Here is a 25,372-nt window from a genome sequence, read left to right as displayed (position 1 = left end):
AGTCCCAGGACTTGAACTCAGATCATCAGGCTTGTCGACATGTACCCTTAACTGCTGAGCCATCATCTCCTTTTACCACTAAACCCTTTGCCATCTCTGGCTCAGAATTTGGTCAGGGTGACATTTCTCCACATGAACCACTCATATGTGGGGATTTCTCATCTCTTGTTCTTGCCTTACCTACAGGGAACTGGAAGTGGAAGGCAGGGACATTAGAAGGAGGGCTGGGGACTAACAGAGGCTGCACATCCTTAGGACTAAGGATTCAGTCCATCTCATTTCTGGGTACCAGTATCTGGCAGAGGATGGGCCTCTATCCCATGCTCTGTTGGAGTTTTTTTTTTTTTTTTGTTTGTTTGTTTGTTTTTTTTTTTTTTTTTTTTTTTTTTTGATGAGTGCATGACAAGTCAGAGCTCAGCTAGCTCACTGAATATCTGGGAGTTGATTTTGTGGAAGAAAGAGGGGAATGCTATGGTTTATTTTGGGACTGAGCCAGAAAGGTTCAGATTTGCTCAAGGAAAGAATGGAAAATTCCTCAGGGGCCAAACTGGCCTAAGAAGATTCAGGCAGGAGCTGGCCACTCTCTCTTACTGGCCTAAGGCTTTAGTGTAAGTCCTTCAAACTTCAGGGGAGCAACCAGGACCTGCAAGCCTGACTGTTTGACAGAAACTCAGTGTTGTGCAAATTTCTGCATGAGCGTGTGAAGTAACAGCAGTTTGCTGTGGAGGAAGTAGGCTGCCAGTTACTCCATCAGTCATTGTCATCTGTTACATGCTTGAGTTTCCAGGACGGCATTCACTGACTTAGAAGCTTGGAGCAAAGTGAGGCAAAGTCAGAGACTGACAATGAGATGCTCTTTAAAGGACACAAGTTATTGGGAAAGGCAAGTTGCCCCCTGAATATTACTCATGGAAAGCTTGGCAGGTGGACAACCACAGAGGGAGGTGATTCCTGGTCACATGACAATATATAACATACCCTTAGGCTTCACAATGCTCATGGACCAGGCTGACTGCATGGATTGGTTGTCTATCATAACTGGGACTAGAGTAAGACTTTGTTTCAGGCTTTCAGGTACTAGTGTGATATGGCTGGGAGTGTGGTAGTTAAGTGTTGTTTTCTCTCTACTCATCTTAGTTCTTCTCTCAGATCTATTGAGTAGGTACGTGATGGGAATACATTAGTGAATACTACAGCAAGGAAAGACTTGAATGTCTTTCCTGGCTGGGCTATTACGAAGCTTCATGAATTTGGCCTGGAACAGATGAAGGCAAGGAAGTTAGCAGGAGGCATGGCATCTAGGAAGATGATCAGTACCTGTTGTACAGTCTGCTTTTGGGGGAACTATTGCCTAAGGGGTCCCTGGGGACCCCATTATTCCAAGATCTGTGTTATATCTCCTTGGTGGTAAATGCTAAATTTCTACTAAAACTTTTCATAGCATTCTAAGTTTTGGTTGGTCCAATTTTCTCTAATGATTGGGGCACAAACCTCCCCAGCAACTAGCACAGTGCAGCACTTTGTAACTAACACAGTTTACTTAAAAAACCAAAAACAAAAAAACTTTTTACAACTCGATAGCAAATCTTGTGTTTTTATTAAAAAATTGCACATCTGCATCACTTTACATCTGCCAAAACATTAACGATAATTCAAATGACAACCAGAATTTGTTCAATTGGACATTTCACACTGTTCTTGCCTATTGGCTATCGGGAGCATGGCTGAAGGCCATACAGTCAACATGCAGACTTTGTCTTAATTCCACCTGCCAGGATTATAAATCAGCATTCAAGTATGAAAGGAAGATGAATTTTATAGCTGTTGTGGGGGAAGCCTGGAGGTTTGTAGTGCACGGTCTACCAGGGAGGGACATCTCACACTTCGCTTATTCTCCTGGTGGCAGTGAGTGATGGACAATCTCTCAGTCCTAGAGGCCATCAGAACTCTAGCCCCTCTTCTTCTGCTACTGTACCCTTCATCTGCTATAGTAGGTATGGCCTGAAGCCTGTGCCTACAAATAGCACCAGCTTTCTCTCTAGGAAAGAGGCTGCTCAAACCTACAGGCCCTGAAGCTCTGAAATGGAACCTATCACTTCTTTATCTTACTTGAGTAGGCTTGAATCGTCCATGAATTCCATGGTTATAAAAATCATAAGATCCAAAAGCTTTCTTAGGCATGGACATGCATTGACATTACTTCTTTAAATGTTCTTAAATCCCAAGAGACTGTAGATTGATATTCTGGTTGGCATGGGGGATGGCAGGAAGAACAAAAGAATGCAAGACTTACTTTTATAAATATAGAAACTACCACCAATCCGTTTGGACTCTTTGCAGCTTCTGTGACATTTGTGTACAGCTCGTGGTTATAGTGGATGAGTTGTACCTGGCAGAAAGGAAAATCAAGAGTAAGAACAACAATCCAGAAACAAAAGCTTCAAGGCACAGCTTATCCTTTGACACATGGGTGAACTGTAAACATACCTAAGAACAATTGGAAGGACAGGTTTTTAATGGAAGAGATTTCAGAGGGAGGTGTAAATAGAATCCATGCGTGTACAATGAGTGTACATATACCATATGAACATCTACCTACACACATTTGCAAACATATTCTGGTAACAAAGGTGCTTTTATATAAGATTAGTGCCCATCTGGCTCTTTCTCTCTCCCAGGACATTTCCCCTAAAGTGTGTGTTAAGTGAATTTTCCTAATTAGGAAACAGAACAGTCCTTCAGGTGTGGGCATCCTTTCCCAGAAGCACCAACAGCTGCCACAGGCAGTGAATAAATCTCCCTGGTAGTCTTGGGGTGAGCAGGGAGATGAGCCAGCCTCATGTGGGGGAGATTGGCAGTGTGCAGATTGCTTGGCTCTGCAGAAGAGAGAGCGGATGGGTCTGTTTCACGATGTGCCAGCCTGTCCGGTTCACTTGGTTATGCAAAATATTGTTTCCCCTTTCACTGACCAGAACCAGTGACTGCCTGTCAAGCTCTGCACAGCAAGCACTGGGGCTGGAGGAGGAGCAGCAGGAGTAGCCCTAGATTTGGGTTGTGGTAAATTGGGTTTTCCTCTACCACCCCAGTCTTCTAAACTTCCATTGTTGAACATGTGGCAGACTTTTAGCCACATGATCAAGTTTTATACCATTCCACTGAGACCTAATCACTTACTGTAAAAAGTGAGAGTGATTGTTTCTTTTAAGATGCACCTTATACTTATGATTTTAAACAATATTTTTTTTATATAAAAACGTGAAAGTATATTTGTGGTAGCAAATTGAAAAACATAGACGTGAACACCATTTCCCTCATCTCTACCTAATCCTGGCTCACATGATAGAAAATAAACGGTTCCGTGTAGATCCTCCCAGATGGGTTTCTTTGCTTATAAAGCACACAGCTTCACATATGTAAATCAAACAATGGAGGGGTGTGGACACTACTTGGTAGTGCCCTTGCTTGTTCTGGGTTCCAAGTTCCAGCACCATATAAACAGAGCTTTGTGGCACACACCTGAAATCCCAGCACTTAGGAGGTGGAGGCAAGAGAGTCGGGGTTCAAGGCCATCCTCAGCTACTTAGCGAGATAAAAGCCAGCTTGGGAGACCAGGCATGTCTTAGAAACAATAACAGCAACACCAACAAAAACAATAAAATAGAATAGTTTACAATTATGATTCTAAAGTTGATTTCTGACTGCCTTTTCGTTCAAGTCAACACCTATAAATCTACCCATAGTCCTCCTAGCAGCAATAGCCTCCTCCCTGCAGGAATACCCCATAACACACTGAGCCACCCACAGGCTTTCATGTGTTTCCATTGTTTTGCCTCTTACACCACTGTCACAGCAAAGGCATCATAGATCTCTCTGTAATGGTGTTAGTGCTCTGCACTGGCTGACTGAGAATCTAACAAGGTAGTACCTGGAAAATGACTTATGGCTCCAAAAGTCCAAGACAATATTCATTACTGCTGTCATCCCACATTGCATAGAAGTGTGTGTGTGTGTGTGTGTGTGTGTGTGTGTGTGTGTGTGAGTTTTCAAAGTTATGAAAGACAATGACCTAGAAGGAAACTTTCCTTTGAAGTTTGAAAACAGTTAGCTACATTATTCTTGCTGTATGCCATCTAGGTCACCTGGTGCTTTGGAACTTTCCTGAGCCTGCTTGCCCCACTCCAGGTTTGAGGATTTTGGGAAGGAAGCAGTTTCTGTATTTGTTCAAAGCTCTTCAGCTGGAGATCCACTAGAGTTGCAAACCAGTGGAACATTGTTGGGCATCAGGAACCCAGCAGTGCCCATTCAGAGGGTACCATGGATCTGAACATCCTGAGTCCACCGAACATGTCACAGAGGGGGAACACACTATCACTGCTCTTGACATTCCTAATTTGCCTTTTTAACTCCTTACATATTTTGCCAATGGTGACAGTTAGTTACACTACAGCTAGTCTGCCGTCAGAAAGGCAACCACAGGCAGGGGCTAGGGGACCATTTGCCTGTGCAGTGCTCTATCAGGCCTACACTTACAGTTTTAACTTACAAAATGGCAGCAATGGAAAGAATAGGGTACATATAGAAGTGTGGGCAACATCTGTTAGTGTAGGTAGTGAAAGGCTCTTTGCAGACAAGATACTTGAGCTGAGGTCCTGATGACCAAGAAGAACAAGGTCTGGGGAGGTCAGAAGGAGGCATGTCCATCACACAGAGCGGAGTGCACACAAAGGACCTGAGGCAGTGACAAGCAGTACAGATGGTTAAGGGTGGCTTAGGGTGGGGCCAACTCACATATGACTTTGCAGACCTTGGTGAGGGTCTTTGTAGCCGGAAGTTGCTGGAGTTAAGAAAATAAAGTGCAATTTTGAAAGAGCTCTTTGGCCACCAAGAGGGTCACAGTAGAAACAGGAAGTCTTGCTCAGTCTTCTTTATGTCACCGTCCTCTATTACCCTGTCTTTTCTAAGACACCAATGACATGGACTTTCGAACCCTTCTCTGTTCCCATGGTGTTTTTACCCAGGATTTATTGTGATTGTAAATTAACTTGCAAAGATTGATGTGTCCATTTGATGGGGGCTGAGGGATGTCCAAATAGCTGGCAATGTTTCTGGGTATGTCTGTGAAGATGTTTCTGGAACAGATCACCTTTTACATTATTAGTAGACTGGGTAGAATATATCTACCCTTTCAAACATGGGTTTTTATCTGCTACAAGTCCATAGTGAATAAAGAGACAAAGGAAGGATGAATTCTTTCTTCTTGGGTGCTGAAACATCCATCTTCACCTGTTCTTGGAAATCACAATTCCTGGTTCTAGAGCTTAGACTTTGATATCTCAGATTCATACCACAAACACTACTTAAATGTCCATGGGTCTTCAGACTTTGGCCCTGGACTGGGATCATTCCAACGGATTCCTGGTTCTTCAGGGATGCCATGTGGTGAGACTTTTCACCCGCTGTAGTCAGGTGGACCAGTTGCTATAATAAATCTTTTTATAAGTATATCAATGCATTCTGCTGCTTCTAGCTCTTGAGAAACTCATGGCTAATGAAATTCCAGGTATCTTACAGACCAAGTGGCATGGGCACTGGGTGATCAGGATAGATACAAACAAACCATAGTGGGCTAAGAACCATGTCCAACATCCTAGAACTCAGCATTGTATCTGTCTATAGTAGTAACGGCAAGGTAAAAATAACTATGAAATGGATAAGGGAAACAAGAGAGGCCATGATCAGACGATGAAATGCGATGTCCTGAGAAGTAAGGGGACTGGTAGGAAGCAGTCTGAATTCCAGAGGTGTATCCATCCCCAAAAGGAATCAAGACCCTTGCTGTCTCATAACATTACACAGATGTCCAAGCTTAGCTTCATCCCTGAGCACCCAGGTAACCCAGGTTCTCATTTTTACATAAGAATGTAGTGCTACCAACTTCCTAGAACTGCTGGTATGGTTTCACAGGCTTGGATAAATGCATTTGGCCCAGGGTCTGGAATGCACTAGACACTCAGTAGTCAGCTCTTAGGATGCTTGCTGTTACTCTTTGCTTACTTTTACAGTAGATAACTGAGCCTTTGGCTCCCGCAGCAGTTGAGATTAGGTGTGTGCAATTCCCTCTTCTGCATCCTGTCTTTGAGCCTGTCTTCCTGAGGATCCTGAGGAAAGTGCTACCAGTGGGGAGAACTCAGTGTGTGTTCCCTGCACTGGAAGAAGTGAGAGCTTATTTCCCAAGTGGCTCAGATGCTAATTTATCAGGCAGAAGGCATTTAATGCAATAAGTGAGCTAGTGAATCTTCCATCCATAGGGCTTGTGGAGCTTTTGTCACAGTGACTTAACTCTGTTTTCCTAGTATTAAAGTGGCCAAAGAGAAAATAGGAAAGAATAGGTGTGGTTAGGTTCCAAACAAACTTTATTAGCAACAACATACTGTGGGCTGGATTTGGTTTGTTGTTATAGGTTACCCACCATGGCTTATTTAAGTTGAGAGCTGAGCAAAGTATTTCTAAGGCATTCATTTTCCGGTAAGAGTATGCAGCAGGAACAGAATACATGCTGGGGGAAAATAAGCATTAAGTCTGCCTCCCCTCCACCATATAATGGCCATTCTTATATGTCTATAGTCCTTTCAACTTTCCAAAGCACCACCAACTCAAATGAGTTTACTTCTGTCAGCACTGAGGTCCCAGGTGCCCACCCTATGCTGGACCCCTGAAGTCCAGAGATGAAATCTATAGATCCAGTATCCTCGAGGCACTCACACAGCCTGTTTGTTCCCAAAATAGACAAAGGATAAAAAAGAAGGTACAGAGAGGTCACACAGCCAGTGACAACGATTCTAGCCCATGCCACTTTCCCATAAAATAGTAAAGAGAAAAGGAAGGTGTTTTAAAGAGGAGATTACATTTCAGCGGCTTTTGCTGGAACAACAGTTATAAGCAAGAACTTATTTATAGAAGTCATTAGCAAGTTTGTCTTTATGTGTAAGAGTACACACTCTGCAGAGAAGAACACGGCTTGATATTTACCAACTGCCACATTCTCACCCTAAGCTTTGGCAATTATCACGGGTCTGCCAGGTGATGATGGTTTTCCGTATCCTAAGACATGCAGATGCAATTAAAGCTGCAAATGAAAGGAAGCATCCATTATTTTGCTGACTGGAGACCCCGGATGTATCATGGCAATGTGAAACACTAGACTGAAGGGCTCTTTCCCTCCTGGAGAGAGCACTACTTAGATTTTAAGGCATGATATTTTTCAGTGAGTTGTTCTGAGGTTTGAACAAGTGCAGGGCGTAACCCTTGAGTGCAGGATGGTGCAAGAAAATTTGAAGCTTGGCTTATCCAGATACCTCTTCTGTCTGAGTAATCCAAGGCTAGCTACCCGGCCCTCTGTGCTATGGCTTCTTTCTCAGAAGAATGAGAATGCATCCAAGTGCTGTTGCAAGAATGAAACATGACAATTTCCAACATCCTCCTTCCGAATCCAGTTGGGGCCTAAGCAAGCAATCACAACAGAGGAGGTGATACCATGGAAGAATTGGAATGTTCCCCTGGTTCCCTTCCCTAGGAGACATTCTAAAATAGCTGCTTCTAGAAGCCAAACTTTCCTTCTGTGGTCCTTTCCCCAAAGCATACCCCTTGTGCTTCTCAGTAGTGAGGCTACTTAAAGCCAAGGCAGGCTGTGCTTTCTGTATAAAGGTCCATCCACATCCTTCCAGAAGTATGCTCTGGTCTAAGGCTGGTATCAAGGAGGATTGAAAAGTGGGGTCTGTGAGTACTTTTGAACCTCATCTGATTTTACTGTGAGTCCCCCTGAGTGGCAGCCTGTAACTAGAGACTTGTTATTCCTGTGCTTTCACTTTGTGTTAACTTACTTTCTTCAACCCACTCTCTCATACCCACAAGACCTCAGACCACCCCAGCACTGGGTATGAGGAAAGGCAGCTCACTGTCCTAGAGTTGAATATGCTGGGTTCAAGTTTTTAGTCACTTTGAGCTCCAATTTCTTCACATGCAAAATGTGATTGCAACATGGCTGCTCAAGGAATGACTGTGCTGCTTAAAGAACTGGAACATGTAAATGGGATCAAATGTACAAATGAGATAAAGCAGGTTTCAAATGCAGCATCTGGCCCAGAGTACACACTCGTTAAATGGTGCTGTGATGATTCTTATTAGAAATGCCTGGCTGCTGAGGCTCAGACAAGGAAAACAAGGAGCTTAGTGACTTCGAAGTTACTTAAAAAAAAGTCAGGCCATCAACATGTTTGGATTGCATTTTTTTTTAAAGAGAAGTGTCTATAGAGTATTCATTTTTATATCTTATTTTGCCTTATTATTCTCTGACTGCCGAGATGGTTTTGCTAGTTGGTATTATACAAACAGAAGTTCTACCTGTACACATTGTCTTGGGCTCCCTCTTCACAGAAGAGATTGTCTCCAGACAAAAACCACCCTATTGGCATGTCCAGATCATATATGTCAGATAGGTATTGATAGATATTCCAGAGCTCAAGGAGTTAGCATTATATAGGTCCTTTGAATTAAGTCAAGAAGCTTTTTCCTATTTGTACTCACAAAAAGTCAAGAGCAAGGTAACTTTACATTTTCCTATGACTTTTGAGGGCTAGGCAGGCCACTGTCTCTCATGATTACATATGCCAAAGCTTATGTTAATATTAGCTGATTTTAAATATAAAAATAACTATCACAATTGAGCTAGGGCTAAAGCAGGAATTAAAGCCCATTATTACTGGAGACATTTGCCAGTGGAATTCAGTGTATTGGTTGAATGAAATAGAAAAAGAGAGCCATGAATGCAGGTGCAGAAACTACTCACAATGTAGTTATGTCAAAAGAACAAGCTCCTAAGATGGGTTCTTCCACAGGTATGGAAATAATTTCACCAGAAAGGGTTATAGCTGTGACCAAAAATAAGCAGTCTCACTGGCCAAGATCAAGACTATCTTCCTTACTTGCCCCTGGCCATCAGCCTTCATAATGGAAAAAGGATGTATTAAATCCTGATCTTTAGCTTGCCTGGCCCCTCACTTGTCCATTCTACAGTTACTTTAGATAACTCACCTTCTTGCTGCCTGTCAGTGGGGCAACGGGAACAGCAACCTCTTCCAAGTCAAGCTGTGGAACAATTTGGATAAAGCAACCACAAAGCCAGGTTTGACTATTCACTTTAATTGCCTGAAATGTGATATTTAATAACTGGCAATGCACAGCAGTCAGTTCCAAAGCCATTAAATACACACAATCTATCCATGTGGATTGGTTTTAGAGAAGAACAGAGTGCTAAGCAAAAAGTTCAAGGGACATATTTCATTTATTTTTTGAGACAGGTTCTCACTATGTTGCTTAGCCTTGATTTAACTCCCAGGCTTCAGTGAACCTCTCGCCTTAGTTTCCTGGGTAAGTTAGGTATTAGTCATGTGCCACTGTGCCTGGGTAGGGACTGGAATGCAAATGATGTGTCTGCCCTTGGTCAATGGTTCATGTTAGTAAATCAAAGTCCTTTAAGACATTAAGGTCTTTGTGTAGAAAATGTGGAGATTCTAGGAGTGAGCTTTCATGCTTCTTCTAAAAAATAAACACATTTCAGAGGAAGTATAGGCTGTTGTCTACTGAGAATCCCTTAAAGAAGATGGGATTAGCCAGTGTAAGGAGACCTACATTTATGATGGGGCTGTACATGGGTCACAGTGGCACTGGATTTATCAACAGAGAAGGAGGCTGGGGACAGGACTGTGATTTGATGATGCATGTGTGTAGGTCAAGAGTAGCCTCAGTCCCCGTGACTGTCAGTTGTGACCTCTGCCTTCTTCATTTAATAGTGACCGGCTCGAATCAAAGTAAAAGCAAATATCCCAGGCCTGAAGACTGCCCTACAAGCCTTTCTTTTGTTCTCTCAGCACATATTTATGTGTTTCCTGTGCCAAGAAAAGTGCTGGGCATACAGAGTTAGAAAGGAAAAATCTGAAAAGCAGTCCCCATGGCACTATGGAGGGAGCAGAAGAGTCAGAGACCAGAAGTTAAGGGTCATTCAGGTAGGGTGACCCAGGAGAAAAAGGCAGGGACAGACCACATTTAGTCTCAAAGACACCGATGATAATACTGCCTTAATTTTAAGAACAATGGGGAGTTAAGAATGGAGGTGTGTGTTTGTGTGTGTGTGTGTGTGTGTGTGTGTGTGTGTGTGTGTGTGTGTGTATGGCATCAGTTTGCTTTTGATATAGACCGTTGAGCTAAAAACTACAGTAAACAGTGACTCTTTACTTTCAAATATTTCTCACTATGGTGTCTAATGCTTCCAGAGATCACGCACTGACTACTGGCACACTTCCCTTCCAAAGCTTTCCCACAAACCATGGAGTCAGATCACCTAAATATAATAACATATCTCATGCCATGGTGCTTGACAGGTTAAAAGCAATATAAGTATCTGTCAAAGTATTTTAATAATCAAAGAGATCCCATGAGTATTTATTTTTGAGGCAGGGTCTCATGTAGGCTGGGCTAGCCTTGAACTCACAATATATAGTTAAGGATAATTTTGAACTCCTGATTCTCCCATCTCTACCTCCTAAGAGCTGGGGTTACAGGTATGGACCACACGTTTTAAGTGGTGTGGGAGGTTAAACTCAGGGCTTTGTGTATGTCTACCGAGTGAACTGTATCTCCAGCCCTGGATCATAATTCATTTAGTGATATTTTTCTTAATAAGAAAGTAACACATTTTGGGAAGTGGGAGATATCCAACCAGGCTTCTGAAAAAAAAATGGAAAACTATTTTAGCTTATTCCAAAAAATGTGATGTGGATCATGCAATTATTGGAAACAAATGTCAAATCACCAAGGAAAGCCTCCTAGTTACATGGAAAAGCACAAAAGCAATAACCCAGAAACAAATTTGATAAATCCAGGGGTGGCCATACAAATTATGGTCTGTGAAAGCATTAGAAATGAAACAAAAGACTAGAGAAAGTGGGGGCCCATGACACAAGACATAGGAAAGAGGAGGGGATTTTGAATCTTGACAAATACACTTATGAGCTAATACTACCAGCCAGTGGGCAGTGTGTATTCCATGCACTATAAGTCCTTTGAATTGTATATCCCTCCCAATAACTGTCTACAGTTGTCCCATCATGATGGCAAAGCCAAATGATATCCATAACAATTTAAACCCTTGTGAAGTGTGTGTGTGTGTGTGTGTGTGTGTGTGTGTGTGTGTATGCCTGTGGTGCTACTCAGCTAGCAAAGCCAGTCAGTTTCTATATCTGTGACTTATAGGAACTGTAGAGCTCTCAAGATGCACATTTGTGTTCTGCATTTTCACACAGAATCACACAGAGTCAAGCCAAATGACCCTGGGTGGGAAGTTCCTTCCGGCTGCGTCCCCATATCTATTTTGATTCTCATCAATGCCAGCACAGTGTTGGATGTGGCTAGTTCTGGTGAATTTTGTCTTGTTTGCTTCTAAGAGGTGAACAGGGATTGATAGTGGTAAAAGAAGATAGAAGGCAAGAAAGCCAAATCATTTTCACCATTCTTCAGGAAAGCCCAGATGGTGTCCTTGTCTTAGGCTCTCAAAATATTCCCTGGGAGAGGAGTGGAGATAGCATTTTGCTGACAGCATTTGGGAGGAGGGAAGAGGTGTGTGGACATTCTATATTAAGACTTCAGCATCCTTCCAAGCCTGTCTGTGAGCATGAAACAGCACTATGGTGTTACTTGGAAACCACTGAGCCTAATCTCTCTGGGGACAGAACACAATATGTTGTCTTTTCATCCTATCCCTGATACTGAGACCCAAGCATTCATCAAGGGTTTGCCCCAAATGTCATGGCTGTGTTTGGGACTACTATCATTTACCAAAGAGAAGGCTGTTTCTGGCAGAACAGGGTGAGCCAGAGGATGAATAGGGTTAGCAGAAAAGGTCTTTCTCCTTTCTATGGTGGGAGTTCAGGGCATTCCCAAGGTGGGAGGAGTCTGTGTGGTTCTCATCTGCAATGAAGCAGCAGCTTTTCTTCTGCAACAAGTGCTGTGTCAGGGAATGGCAGTTCCAGTATGTGGCACCAGCTTTGGCCACAAGGTGTTCCTAGTACTGGATGGAGGACTGCTCTGGTGGGCTTTGTAATTACGAGGCTTCTTCAGAAACTTCTTTGGGCTCATCTGATAGCCCTGCTGCAGATTAGGTCAGAGAGTATTGAAACCTACCAAACAGGGGAAATGGATGCCCCATACCAACTTTGATGGTGAGTAACAGATCCTAGACTTGAACCCAAGTCTCTTCTTCTCAAGCACAGTCCTTTCCTATCTTGAAACTTTTATTGAGGTCTGTTTTCTTCATCTGATGTGCCCTCCTTCCTTGTATCACCTCATCTTCCACTTAGAGAAATCACAGTGGTCCCCAAGTATTGAGAGTTTCCCACATGCTAATGTGGATCCAAACTCTTTCCAGATGTCATCTCATCCATTTCTCACAACTACGTGTAGCCAGACAATGCCATCCCCATGATACAGGTGTGGACACTGAAGCTAGGGAGGGGAGATGCTGTGCTTCCTGCTTACCAGGGATCATGGAGCACCTCTAGCTCATTCCAGGTCACATTCCCTTTTCTTCCTGAATTTTTGGAACATCAGTTCAAATGTGTGAACTTTAAGGAACCATTTGTCCTTGCTGGGTGCTGGTGAAGAGTTTGAAAGATCTCAGCTCCACTCCAGCTGCACTTTTCCTCTGGCTGTATCCTGCCAATATTACCCACAGGTCTCTAGAACTGATCTCATATTCACAGTGAGCAACAAACAACAGCAGCAGCAACAATAGTAGCAACACTACCTGGTATTACAGCATCAGTGATGCAAGCCAAGATGGGGCTGGTTCACATGATATACACAATCTCACTTAATACAAAGGCCTGTGCATGAGGATATTATCACTACTTTTAATTTGCGAATAGAGAAACTGAGGCATGATGATGTTGAGTAAGGCATCTAAGTGATAGAGTTATTAGTACACAGGTCATATGCCTGATGCGGGAGACAAAGGTTTAATGGATAAGCTATATAGTCTCCCTGTAATTGTATATGCTGTGAGATTCAGGACTGTCAACATACTCGAGGCAGAGGCCAAAGACACACATCTCTGTGGAATGAGTCCTCTTGCATCAGAAGCCGTTAGTGTTTAACAGCTATGGGGGAAGAGACACTGGGCCCAGTACATACAATTCCCTCAGCAACATCTGACAGATATCCTGTTAAGCAAGAGTCAAAAGGATATACAATTTTATTTGTTTGATGTTTTTCTTGAGACAGGGTCTCACTATATTTCCTAGCTTGGACTTAACTCCCAGGCTCCAGTGAACCTTCTGAGTCAGGAACTGGCTTGGCACAAGGGTCAGTGGTGAGTGTCATATTTTGTTTGTCCAGTGTAGTTGCCTTGATGTGCTGGCCAGGAGCTAGCCTTTTGGTTTTTATAGAGAATACCATCTCTCTCCCATCCACAGGTCTCAATGCCCTAGACTGGCAGCCTGTTGCCTGGGGTGGGGTAGGGCTCCTTGTTCCTTTCCATGTTTGCTTCATAACTTTATACATGCTGTTTATCTGTACCTGGAATAACTACTCATTCTTTACCAGTGATCTCTGCTCACCAAAAGCTCCTCCCAAATTGACATCTTCTCCAGGCTGGCTGTCTGGGTGGCTCTATTGATTTTTTTCTTTTCTTCCTTTCAAATTGAAGTTGTAGGGACTATTTTACACAAATTATTGCAATGAAGCACCCAGAGCACACTGGATCGTAGCAGGTACTCAAGGATCTAAAGTTATTCTTTTACACCGCATTCCTCATTACTCTCCTTGCCATGTAAATTCTTTAAAATTTTTTCATACCTACAAATTCACTACCACCTCCCCCCCAGACAGCTCAATGCAGAAACTACATGGGATCACAATGGAGCTATGAGGCTCATTAGCTATCTTCTCTTTAAGTTTGTATTTTACAGACTGGTAGCTAACATTCAGGTGGGGGACAACTACCTAAATCAAAGGAGTAAGATTGCCAATACTCACCCAAGTTCTGTACTACCTGGCAGCCATTGTATTTGTTATTTTATAAACATTATCTTACTTTATCCATCTAATGAATATTTTATAATGTCAGGTTATAACATTTAGAAATATTGACATGCAATATTTACAGGATATGACAGAATAGAATACATGTACACAATGTGTTATGATCAAATCAGGGTAATTGACATCTTAAATGTTTTGACATGGGAGGGTCTCCCACATTGCCCAGGTTGATCTGTAATGCCTTTGCTCAAGGAATCCTCCTGTTTCTAATTCTCAAATGCTTCCCATAATAACATTTTTACCATCCCACTATCTCATGTTTTCATTTTTTTTCCTGGTAAGTGAAAGGGCTGGATCTGCTTTCAAAGCTAAGCTTCCAAGTAGAAGCCCAAGGGAAGGGAAGTCCAGACTCCCTGCTTTCAGAGTCCTCTTCACTGTTACTGGAAGGAGGGGAAAACAGGAAGAAAGAGAACCATCCATTGTATAACTCTCATGTCAGGGCTATGTGCCCAATTCTGTCTGGAAGATCTGAACTGAAGAGAATTCCATTGGTCTGGATCCTTTATCTTCCTTACCTTCTCCCCAAATAGCTACAATAATTTCTCCAAGCTCTAGATGCTCAATGGTGGGAACTTCCAGAGACATTTGTAGGATGGGAGGTATGGAAGGAGAATTCAGATCTGGAGGAGAACTGCAACATCCGAGGTTATGCTGGTACAACCTTAGGCTTGTCCAAAAGACAAAGACTTAGATAGAACTCTCCTAGGCTCAGACAAAACATATACCTCTCCAGGCTGTGCTGGGGTCAACAGTTTTGTGGCTTTAAGGTCTATGAAATAGAATGAATATCATAATGAGCCATTCTTTGCTCTCTCAGTCCTTAGATTTATAACTGGATTGAGCAAGTATGAAAACAAAACAAACCAAAACCTTAGTTCCAGCCCTGAGTCTCTTTAATGTTCCTTTTCCTGTGTTATTGAAGAAGCACCCTGATGCCCGGGGGCCAGTCCAAAGAAACCTTACCACTGGGGAAGGATCACCGTGTCTTGGGCAGAGAGACTTAGGAACACCCATGACATTTTATATACCAGATCTTAGCCTACCCCAGGCCAGACTAAACTCCCAGTTCTGCCATTCAGAACTCTGCTCAGATCTTTTCCTTTTCCTCATCCTGTCTACAATGAACTTTCATCCTAGTTGTGTATTATAGATATAAGTACTGATGGAGACTCCTCGTGTAATTCTACTAGTCATGAAGTCCTGTGACTTTTACTACAATATCCAGCAAGTCTCACAGCTGTCTCCAGCCTCTTTACTGCACTGGTTCAGTTAACCTTGTCTGTATTACTTCATAGCTTATTTCCCTTGGCCATAGGTTATTTCCCTTGGCCATAGGTTATTTCCCTTGGCCTTGAAGACCCTTCATGTCCTTTGTCTTATATTTGCTGCTATGTCCAATGACACACATCAGCTTTGCTCTGGCTTCCTGGCTAGACCTGTCCACCTGCACTTCTCATTTATTTATTTATCTTATTTTACATATTGATCCCAGTTGCTTCTCCATCCCTCCCTCCCTCTCTTTCACCCTCTCATGCCCCCTTGACCCTCCCACCCCATTCCCTCCCCCAATCCACATGTAGGGTGATGCCTTCCTGGAGGGGTCATCTAAATCTGTCAAGTCATTTGGAGTAGGGACCAGGCCCCCCCTCCTGCCTCTAGGCTAAGGCAGCATCCCTCCATGGGGGATGTGCTCCCAAAGTCCTTTTGTGCACCAGGGATACACCCTGGTTCCACTGTCAGAGGTCCCTTAGACTGTCCAGACACTTCTCTATTTTGAATCTGTCTTCCATATCACTTGAAATGTTATTTATCCATGGGTCATTTGGTGACCTCTCTTTCCTTTCACAACCAGGCTCAAGCTTCACCCCTTCATCCATTCTATTCAGGAGATATACACATCCCTGTGTCACCATCGTGCCTATTCCACACCGATCACAGGGCCTTCCCTGCTCTGTCTTGTAGGAATGTCTCCCCAGCAGAAAGAGAGTCGCCTGAGAGCAGGTCTGTGGCATTCAGAAGCCCATTCCCTAGGACTTTCACCCAAAGCCCCTGATGTGTTTTTTTTTTGTTTGTTTGTTTGTTTTTTGTTTTTTTGGGACAGGGTTTCTCAGTATTGCTTTGGAGTTTGGAGGCTATCCTGGAACTTGCCCTGTAGACCAGGCTGGCCTTGAACTCACAGAGATCTGCCTGCTTCTGCCTCCCAAGTGCTGGAATTAAAGGCATGCACCACCAATACCCAGTTACACACTTTGTTGACACACTTTGTTGACGCGTATGATAACCCTGGTTTCGTCCATAAAACACAACCACCGCAGGGGAGAAAAACAGTCCCCTTACTTAGGGGGAAAAAATGACTTCCCGTATCTTAAAACTGTAAAACCCTCCAATGAGCTGCTTACTCTTGCTTGGCAGTTCTTTTTTCTCTTTATTGTCTGACTGTAGCCTGGATGAAGTTGCTTGCATTTCTTTTATTTCACACCTCCAATCCTTATCTGGGGTGTGTGTGGGTACAGGGTACAGTAGCAACAATACATTGCCGCTTTGTTTATTCCCAGAGACATATACAGAGCAGCTTCTGAAGAAGTATTGGTATCAGGCCAATGCTATTATCTGCATTTTATTAATTAACCCATACATCTCCCTGTCAGTCTTCCTCTTCTATGGGCTCCCTCGCAGCAATACTGCATGCTTCTGCTGTTGGTAAATTGGCACAATAAATCTGGTAAGGCCACCTCTATTTCCAATGCTTCACTTAACGTTTTATCACACGGCTGTGGTCTCAGGATTGAAGTCGGTTAAAAAGATTAATACCGTTTAATACCACCCAGAAGGAAGATGCCAGAAATGTGTTTAAGGTCCGGTTATTCATGTCTTCATTTCCTTTGTGCGTGGATTGTGATAAGCAGAGCTATCCTTTTTAATAACTACTTAAAATGATTAAGGTAACTAGTTATTTCCTGTAGGAAAATTGCTCTGCTGTCATTAACACGGAATTAACACGGCTCCCATTTGGTCTTCAGCACATAGCCTTTTGCCCCCCAGTTGCCTTAAATAAACAGAGCACCATCTCCAGGAGGCTGTGAGCTCCTTCCTAAAAGATGGGCTCTGAAGAGGCCAAGAGGGTGAAATGCAAAACTTTGCAGAACACATGGCCTATGGAGGCACCTGTGAGGAGGAAGGGCACTTGGCTTTGGTTCACAGTGTAAGCTCAGTTCTCTGACTTGCCCTAGGGGCTGCCAGGAGAAATTAGCATACCTCTTACTACATCCCTTTGGCCTAAGCAATATGAATGGAGTCAGTGACTTTCCTAATCTTCTGGGGCAGTGCTTTTAAAACTTCTCTTACATGATGACCTGGCTGAGATGTGGTGGACAGACTCACATGGGAATAATGCTTTTGAGAAAGACCCACAGATTTCTTATAGGGGCACAAAACTGAGGTCATGGGAGTGTCCTAATTCATAATGCTTCATCCAGTCAGTATCTAGTCATGGATACTGAGGGTTTAAGCATTAATATGGGTGGCTGGGGCTGCTCCAAGTGTGTGAACACTCAAGTACAGGTCCTTGTTTGAATACTTCCTTTTTGTTATTTCTGTGAGTAGACTTTTTAAACTTCATGTTTAACATCTCTAGTACCTCTGTTATATTTTCCTGTGTTTGTAAACTCAACATTTACCCACAGTGGCACCATGTTAAAATGCACATGGCCAATATATGTGGACACCACATTTTCAGAGGGAGGGGGATGCCAGAGGGACAGAAGAGGGTCAGGAAGTCTTTGGGAGTCTGCACAGTTGTCTCTTGGGTGTACTTCCTGACCATCACTCTCTCCACCATGAGCGGTGATGTCAGCTTGTGTGTCACCTGGAGCTGGTGAAAACTGGAGATTCCAGGGCCCTGGATGACTGCACCCGCCCTTCTAGGGGATTGTTTTTAAATTCTCCCAGCATTTCTGAGGCCCCACCAATGCTTGAAGAGCTATGAGTTGGTTCTGATGCTGCCTCCTACTCTCTGTTCAAATCAGAAAATCCACGAGCCACACAGAGTGAGTGAGAGATACCGTGTTCAGAGGACAGACTTGAATCTACTGAAATTTACAGAAAATGCATTTTGTGCAGCATGCTTTTCTCATAGGAATACGTGTGCACACCACTTTGCTTACAGAGGTGACATTTACAAGTGTCATGCACAGAATCACCTCTGTCCAATATCATGCCATAGGCTCTCAGCTGATAATTGATGAATAATTTGGGATTTGTTTTTTCAGTAATTCCAAGGCATGGGCTTAGTACCCAAGTCAACTTGCTGGGAAAGGTCTACTATAGGATTCCTTACCACCAACGAGCCCCTGTGTTCTCCAACAGCCTAGAGATATCATAGTTCAGGCTATATGGTGTTTATTTTTAAGCCATTCACATCTCTGCTGGTCAATAAGTAGCACTGTGTTGATGTTGAAAGACAATGTGAAATAGCCTGGGACTTATATCCTGATTCTGCCACTTGAACCTATGATTCTTAATTTTCAGATTTTCTATACTGAACCTGCATAAATGAGTAATAATGTTTAGTATATAGAATAACATTGCACCACCAATAGTAGTTGCAATTAGTCATTGCTAGAGCGGTGTGTGGGAACTCTCCATGGTCCTTCCCCTTTCCCCTGTTGTCCCTGCTCCCCGGTATAAAGAAGTACACAAAAAGATGCAGACAGTTAAGGTGTGATATAGAGACCAAGAGAAACTCAGAGGGACTGTAGGGGCAGGAAATGCCACAAATTCTTAAAAACTCCTCAATTGACTTCAGGTGCTCTGGTCTCTCCTGTCTCTAAACACATATCATGCACCGACTGCATTCTGCTGTCAGTGCTTTAGTACAGTATCAATTAAAAATGAAGGAAAACAATTCTTCAAAAAGGTAAACAGAACTGACATATAGCTCAACGACTCCTCAGTTCAAATGTATACATCCCAAAGGGCAAGAATAGTTAATACAATAAAAGCTTGTCCAGCCATGCTCAGGGCAGCATTGTTCTCAGCATCCCAAAGTAGAAACAACCCAAATGCCCAGCACAGAGTGAATGAGAAGACAGACTGCATGTGTACTCATTAGATAGCTCAATTGCTGTGATGGACACTGTGACTAAAAAATCACTGTGGGGTGGGGAGGGACGGTTTATTTGGCATCCCAATCACAGTTCATCATGGAGGAAATTTAGGTCAGGAGCAGAGCAAGAACCATGGAGAAAAAGTTCATACTGGCTGACTCTTTGTGCTTTGCCCATTCTGCTTTTTGTACAATCCAGGACCACCTGCCCAGACATTGCATTGCTCACAGTAATCGTCCATCAAGAAAAGACCCCACAAACCAATCTGATGGAGACATTTTCTTGAGGTTCCCTTTTCCCAGGTGACATCATCTTGTATCAGTTGACAAAAAAAAAAAAAAAAAAAAAAAAAAAAAGAAAGAAAGAAAGAAAAGAAAAAAGAAATGAACAAAAACAAAACCTAAACAGCCCTAAATAGCACAGTACTGCCAACAGAAAATGAATAAACTATAAAAAGGAATAAAACACTAAGACACGCTAAAACTAGATGAACCCTGAGAGCATCATGCTAAGTGAAAGAAGCCAGATCTAAAAGGTGAAAGTCTTAGAATTCCATGTCTGTAAGACACTCACCACACTCACCATAGCTAAAATCGCAAAGACAGAAGTTAGGATAGTGGTGACATCAGCTGGGAAATGGACAGGTGCTGAGTAACTGTTTAATAGATATGTTTTTTTTGTGGGGGTGGGGTAGTGAATATTTTGGAACTAGAAAAAGATGGAAACTGCACAACCTTGTGAATGTATTATGTTCCATGAAGTTATTCACTTTAATGTGCTTCATTTTATTAATTATTAATATATATGCTTAAAGAGCAAAGAGGTGAAAGATGGAACCTTGATGACTAACATGAGTGTCCTTGAAGAGCCCAATCATTTAGAAAGAGTTTCTTTTTGTCATATCTGAAACTCCTCAGTCCCCACAGGGAAGTTAAGGCAAAGATGTGGACATGCTTATAAACCTAGCCTGGCTTTCAGGTGAAGGTCAGGAAGGCTCTGAGACAGGTGAGCATGTGAGACAGGGCCACAGGAATGGCTGAATGTGAGGACAAGAGAAATATAAGAGATAAAGATATAAGCAAGCTCTCCTGAGAGGCTGGTATAGGAGCACAGAATGTATGATTTTGAACTTCTGATGCTCTTACCACTAATCTCTAAGTGCTGAGATTAGAGACATAAAACATCCCTGGGATTATGTGATGCTGGGGATCAAACCCAGGACTCTGTGCATATAAGGCAGGCTTTCTTTCACCTGAACCATATGCCCATTTTTAAATGGGTGGGAAATACACTTTGACATTGAACAAGAGAATTCATTTGCATGGCATCTAAAAAATATCGATGATTCAAATGTCAGCATCCTTAACAAATCTGAGTATCTTTGCTTCACCCTCAAAACAACTGAACCCATGATCTGGGAAAACATGAAAATTTGTAATTTTTTTAAAACCACTACATGAGAGGTTTCTAATGACCAGGTTAATTTGGAAAACACTTTGTTAAACCATAATTCAGCTGCCCCAAGTTATAGATGTGGAGGCTGGGCTGGGTTTGTCTGACCTCTGCATATATATATATAGCTTCCTGCTGTCTCTATAGAAATGACAGGTCAAATTAAGGCTCAGATGAGATGGGCTGGAAGCTGTTCTCTGCTTTGCAGTGGGCTTCTAAGATGCCAGAATCAGTACACTGGAGACTGGAGAAAGCAGAGTTACTGGTATTGGTCTCCATGGTTCTGAGCTATATAGTTCCGAGGTTCTTCAATTCTGCAGCCTTCGCTAGGCTAGCAAAACCCTACTGTGCTTTCATCTGTAAAATGGTAATAAGAGTGATATTTCAGCTCCTTCTGATTCCTTGCATAGATGGAATAAGATAATGGATATGAAAAGTTTGCAAATGGGGAGGCTGCTGGCTGCCTTAGTATGATCAAGTCCTGATGAAGTTGGTGCCCAATTATCTGTGTAACCCCCACTCTCTAATTCTCCCCATCTCCAATATGCAAGCTCTCACCTTTTTTTTCTTCACTTTTGGATTGCTCACCATTGAGTAGTTGATGTGAAGGCATTGTGTTTATTGACAGATTAAGTAAGTAGGAAAAGTGCTTCCTTCCTATCAGTTGATGCAAGAAAGTTGATAGTGCTGGGCATGTAAACAAAATATACCCTTTTCTACCAAAGGGTTAGATAAAAGAAAACCCTGTAAAAAAGCCACAGGTCTGAAATTCAAAGTCCATCAGAGTTAGAACTTCTTGAAATCCAAAAACATGTCCGAGTTTCACTTCTCCCTAGAAACTGCACCGCTGTTTCCAATGGTGTAAGAATGTGAGTGTGAGCTCTGACTGCTCAGAGAAAGGCATGGGTCTCTTTTGTGTTAGGGCTGACAACCCAGCAGAACCTTGTTAGGTATGCTGGCTTGCTTGCTTGCCAAGTGAGGTTGTGCACTCTTCTACAGAAGTAAGACTTGCTTTGTGAAATCCTTTGAATTGTGTGGTCATTTTTTTTTTTTTTTGGACTTCCAACCTCAATTCTTACAATGACAGGCCACCACCCAAAGATGTTTGTGCAGGTTTTCTCAGACTCTCCTATGGGATTAATTTGGGTAACTGTTGACCAGGAGTAATCGATAGCATGTGATAGTGACCTGTAGTGCCTGATACCATCAGTATTCAGACTCCTGCATACCCACTGGTGGCAGCCAGAATAATGGTTCCTTAAGGAACCACTCTTAATGCCTGGAACCGATGTATGTGTTGTCTTACATAAGAGGAAATAATTTTGCAGATGTGATTCAAGATGTTGAGATGGAAAGATGACTGGGGATTATCTGGTTGAGCTTGATGTAATCACATTGAGAAAGGGAGGTTGGAGGGCAGTCGTGATGGCATAGGTAGAAGTTGTAGTGCTGAAAAGTCCAGCTTTCCATTGCTAGATTTGATGGATTCTTCCCTCTGTAGCATCCCTACAAAATCAGGCATCCCTCTCTCTCACATTAGCCGCATGAAGCCCTCTTTGGCTTTCTAGCCTCTGGCATCATTGAATAAGAAGTATGTGTTTTAAGCCACAGGTGATATGTTGGAGCAATCAAAACCAGTGCATGCCCCCATTCCATGTTTATCAGTTGAAAGGAAGTGTGGTGCCCTGCAGGAGGATGTCTGGTGCCTTAGGGGTAGCTAACTACTGGTCTCTGTCCCATGTCATTCTGCGATATGCCCACATACTCTGTGCAGGCTGACATTGTCCAGGCTGAAGAGACTGTCTGGAACATCTGGGGAATAAAAGAGAATATGGGGGACAGACTTCAAAATGGTAGAATTGAATGAATATCTTTAAATCTCATCCTTAGTATTAATTTGTTCACTGTGAGATCAGAGTGCTTATTTTTATTTGTATATCCTTAGACCTCAGTGCCGAGGGTGCATGTTCCCGTACCTGACCTAGAGAAGGTAGTCTGTAACTGTGTGTGAAGAAAATAGGGTTCTTTGGTTACTTATTTTTCAGGATTCCCAGAAGGTTTTATGATGCCTTACAATATTTAAAAGTATAAGTGGAAAATAATGAAATCTCATTAAAAGGAGCAGGGTCTGGGGGAAATGGCCACATCAGTAATGTGTTTGCTGTACAAGCATGTGGGCCTGTATGTGACCCCCAAAATCCACAATCAAAAACAAAAAAGGGGCCAGGGGTGGTTTGTACTTGTAATCTCAGATTTAGGGAAGTGGAAACAGGTGGATCCCCTGTGCTCTGTGGCCAGCTAGCATAGCCTGCTTGGTGAGCTCCAGGCTGGTGGGAGTAGCCTGTCTTAAAAAGTCATGGATGGTGCCCGAGGTTCTCCTGTGGCCTTCACATATACATGCGCTTCAATGTACACGTAAAAACACACATGCACGCACGCACGCGCGCGCGCGCACGCACACACACACACACACACACACACACACACACGGGTGGGATGGGGGTAGTAGGGGCCATCTGGGCACCTGGGGCTAGAGATTTAGAAGGGTGGGGTGGGGTTCTTCAAAAATAGGAATTTACATTTCACATATGGGTTGAAGGTGAAATTCGTAAGCGCTGATAGGAGGAAATCTTTACCAGATGTGGCTTCCTGGAGATTCAAGTGCATAAAACATGTCAAGATACGTTGGGTCTCTAGAAATGTCTCTTACATTTGGGTCACAGATGATTGGAGGAACACATGCAGCTTGATGAGAACAGCCAGAGGCATGCTGCTGTTGGTAGTTTGTTAAATTATTGAGATTTTTGTGGGCCATGAATGCTGGGAGAATGGAATGAACACTCCATGTTGGAGCCTGAGGATCATTTGAGACCGCCTCTTAGTGTCAGTGTGTGACAAGAGGGGAAGGAAGCCTTGATGGCAGGATGGGGGTGGTGCTGGGGTCTCTTCCTGGGAATGATAACACACTGCAAGTCCTGCCTTTCGCATCTCTTCCTTCTTCCCTCTGCAGAGCTACCAGGTACAACCACTCTGTGTTATGGATGCTAACGACCCACATAATAGCCCTGCAAGATGGATTTCAAATCTGCACATGACAGCTTTTGCAGGCACCACAAATCATTGAGCCTTGCAATCAAATGCAGGGGGGCCCAGATCATTGAAAGAGTTGGGATAATGGATGATAAAATGCAGTTTGATATGGACAAATGTGGAATAATAGGTATTGGAACAAACAATCAGAAGGAGGAACAGCTGCTAAATGAATTGATTTGCATTCCACTGACCAGGGAATAGGAATGGGCCTGAGCAGTAGCCAAGCAGCTGAGAGACAGCAAAAGGGGACGGAGAAAGGGAGGAATGAGGGAGAAAAGGAGAGATAAAGAGGAGACAGAGAGGGGGAGAAATAAAGAGAACACACACATACAGACAGAGAGAGACAGTGAGATAGAGAGATAAGAAAGAGAGAGAGAGACAGAGAGAGAGAGATCCAGAGGATAGAGAATTTCAGGCGAATCCTGGCTCTGCAGGTACCCAGTATTACGCAGAAAGGAATGGAATGGCTTTGGCCACCATGTTTCAGTCCCCTTTGCTAGAAGCTTCTTTATGCAGCCTCCAGATATTCAGGTTCTCCAGGACTTGAGAGTATTCTGTACTCAGAGGTACCCAAGGCATTGACTTTTCTCTTCTCCAGCCTCATGCTCTTGACAAAGAATCTCAATCAGTCCTTTGTCTTGTGTTTGTGTGTGTGTGTGTGTGTGTGTGTGCGTGTGCATGTGTGTGCATGTGCGCTCATGTATGAGTGGATGCACATAAGTATGGAGCCCAGAGGTTAACTCTGGGCATTTCTCCTTACTGTCCACCTTAAAGTAATATTTTTAAATAACAGATCTTTTCTGTATACCTGGGGCTTTTCTGTAAACCTAGGCTAGGCAGACTGACTGATGAGTCCAAAAGATCCGTATGTTCTAGTTTCTGTCATACTTGGAATACAAACACAGGCTACCACATTGGGCTTTTCAGTGTGTGTACTGAGGTTTGAACTTGGATCCTCCTGCCCACACTATAGACACTCTGCCAACTGAGCTATCTCTCTGCCTCACTCCTGTGTCTTTAAATAGTGCCTAGACTTTGATGATTTCCTAAATGAGATATTGGCTTATCTTCTTCCTAGAAACTGGACAGTGGATGTGGATGTCCCAGGTAGTTTTTTCTTTTTTCTTTTCTTTTCTTTTCTTTTGTCTTCTTTTCTTTATCAGGGTATAGAAAATGGCTTATTGATTGATTGAGTGAAAGGGCCCAGCTCATTAGGGGAGTGCAATCCTTGGGTATATAGTTCTGGGTGGTATAAGAAAGTATGTTGAGAAATCCATGGGGAGCAAGCCAGTAAGCAGCACTCCTCCATGGTCTCTGCTTCAGTTACTGCCTCCAGGTTCCTGCGTGAGTTCTTGCCCTGACTTCTCTCAACCATGTGCTGTGACTTTGGAGTTGTAAAGCAGAAATAAATCTCCAAGTTGTTTTTGGTCATGATGTTTTATCATAACAATTGAAAGCAAACTAATACACTGGGACTCAGAGTTTTCTACATTTTAGTACTGTGTGCATGAATGTACATATTTGCATGCTTATGTCCCAGGCCTTAGTTCTACCTCTATAGGCCATCCCTA

At 43.0% G+C, this 25,372-nt stretch overlaps 1 protein-coding gene across 1 annotated transcript in view; it reads right to left on the bottom strand.

Moving 5' to 3' along the window:
• Positions 1 to 25,372, bottom strand: part of Ca10 (carbonic anhydrase 10) — a 475,819-nt gene that overhangs the window by 19,961 nt on the left and 430,486 nt on the right. The window contains exon 5 of the mRNA XM_051195974.1: positions 2,294 to 2,389. Within this exon, the coding sequence (XP_051051931.1) occupies positions 2,294 to 2,389 (96 nt within the window). The remainder of the gene's footprint in view (positions 1 to 2,293; positions 2,390 to 25,372) is intronic.

Source organism: Phodopus roborovskii, unplaced genomic scaffold (assembly GCF_943737965.1).
Source record: "Phodopus roborovskii unplaced genomic scaffold, PHOROB, whole genome shotgun sequence".
NCBI classification, from domain to species: Eukaryota; Metazoa; Chordata; class Mammalia; order Rodentia; family Cricetidae; genus Phodopus; species Phodopus roborovskii.
The sequence above is the reverse complement of the archived record's forward strand: the minus strand, read 5'-3'. Positions and strand labels throughout refer to the sequence as shown.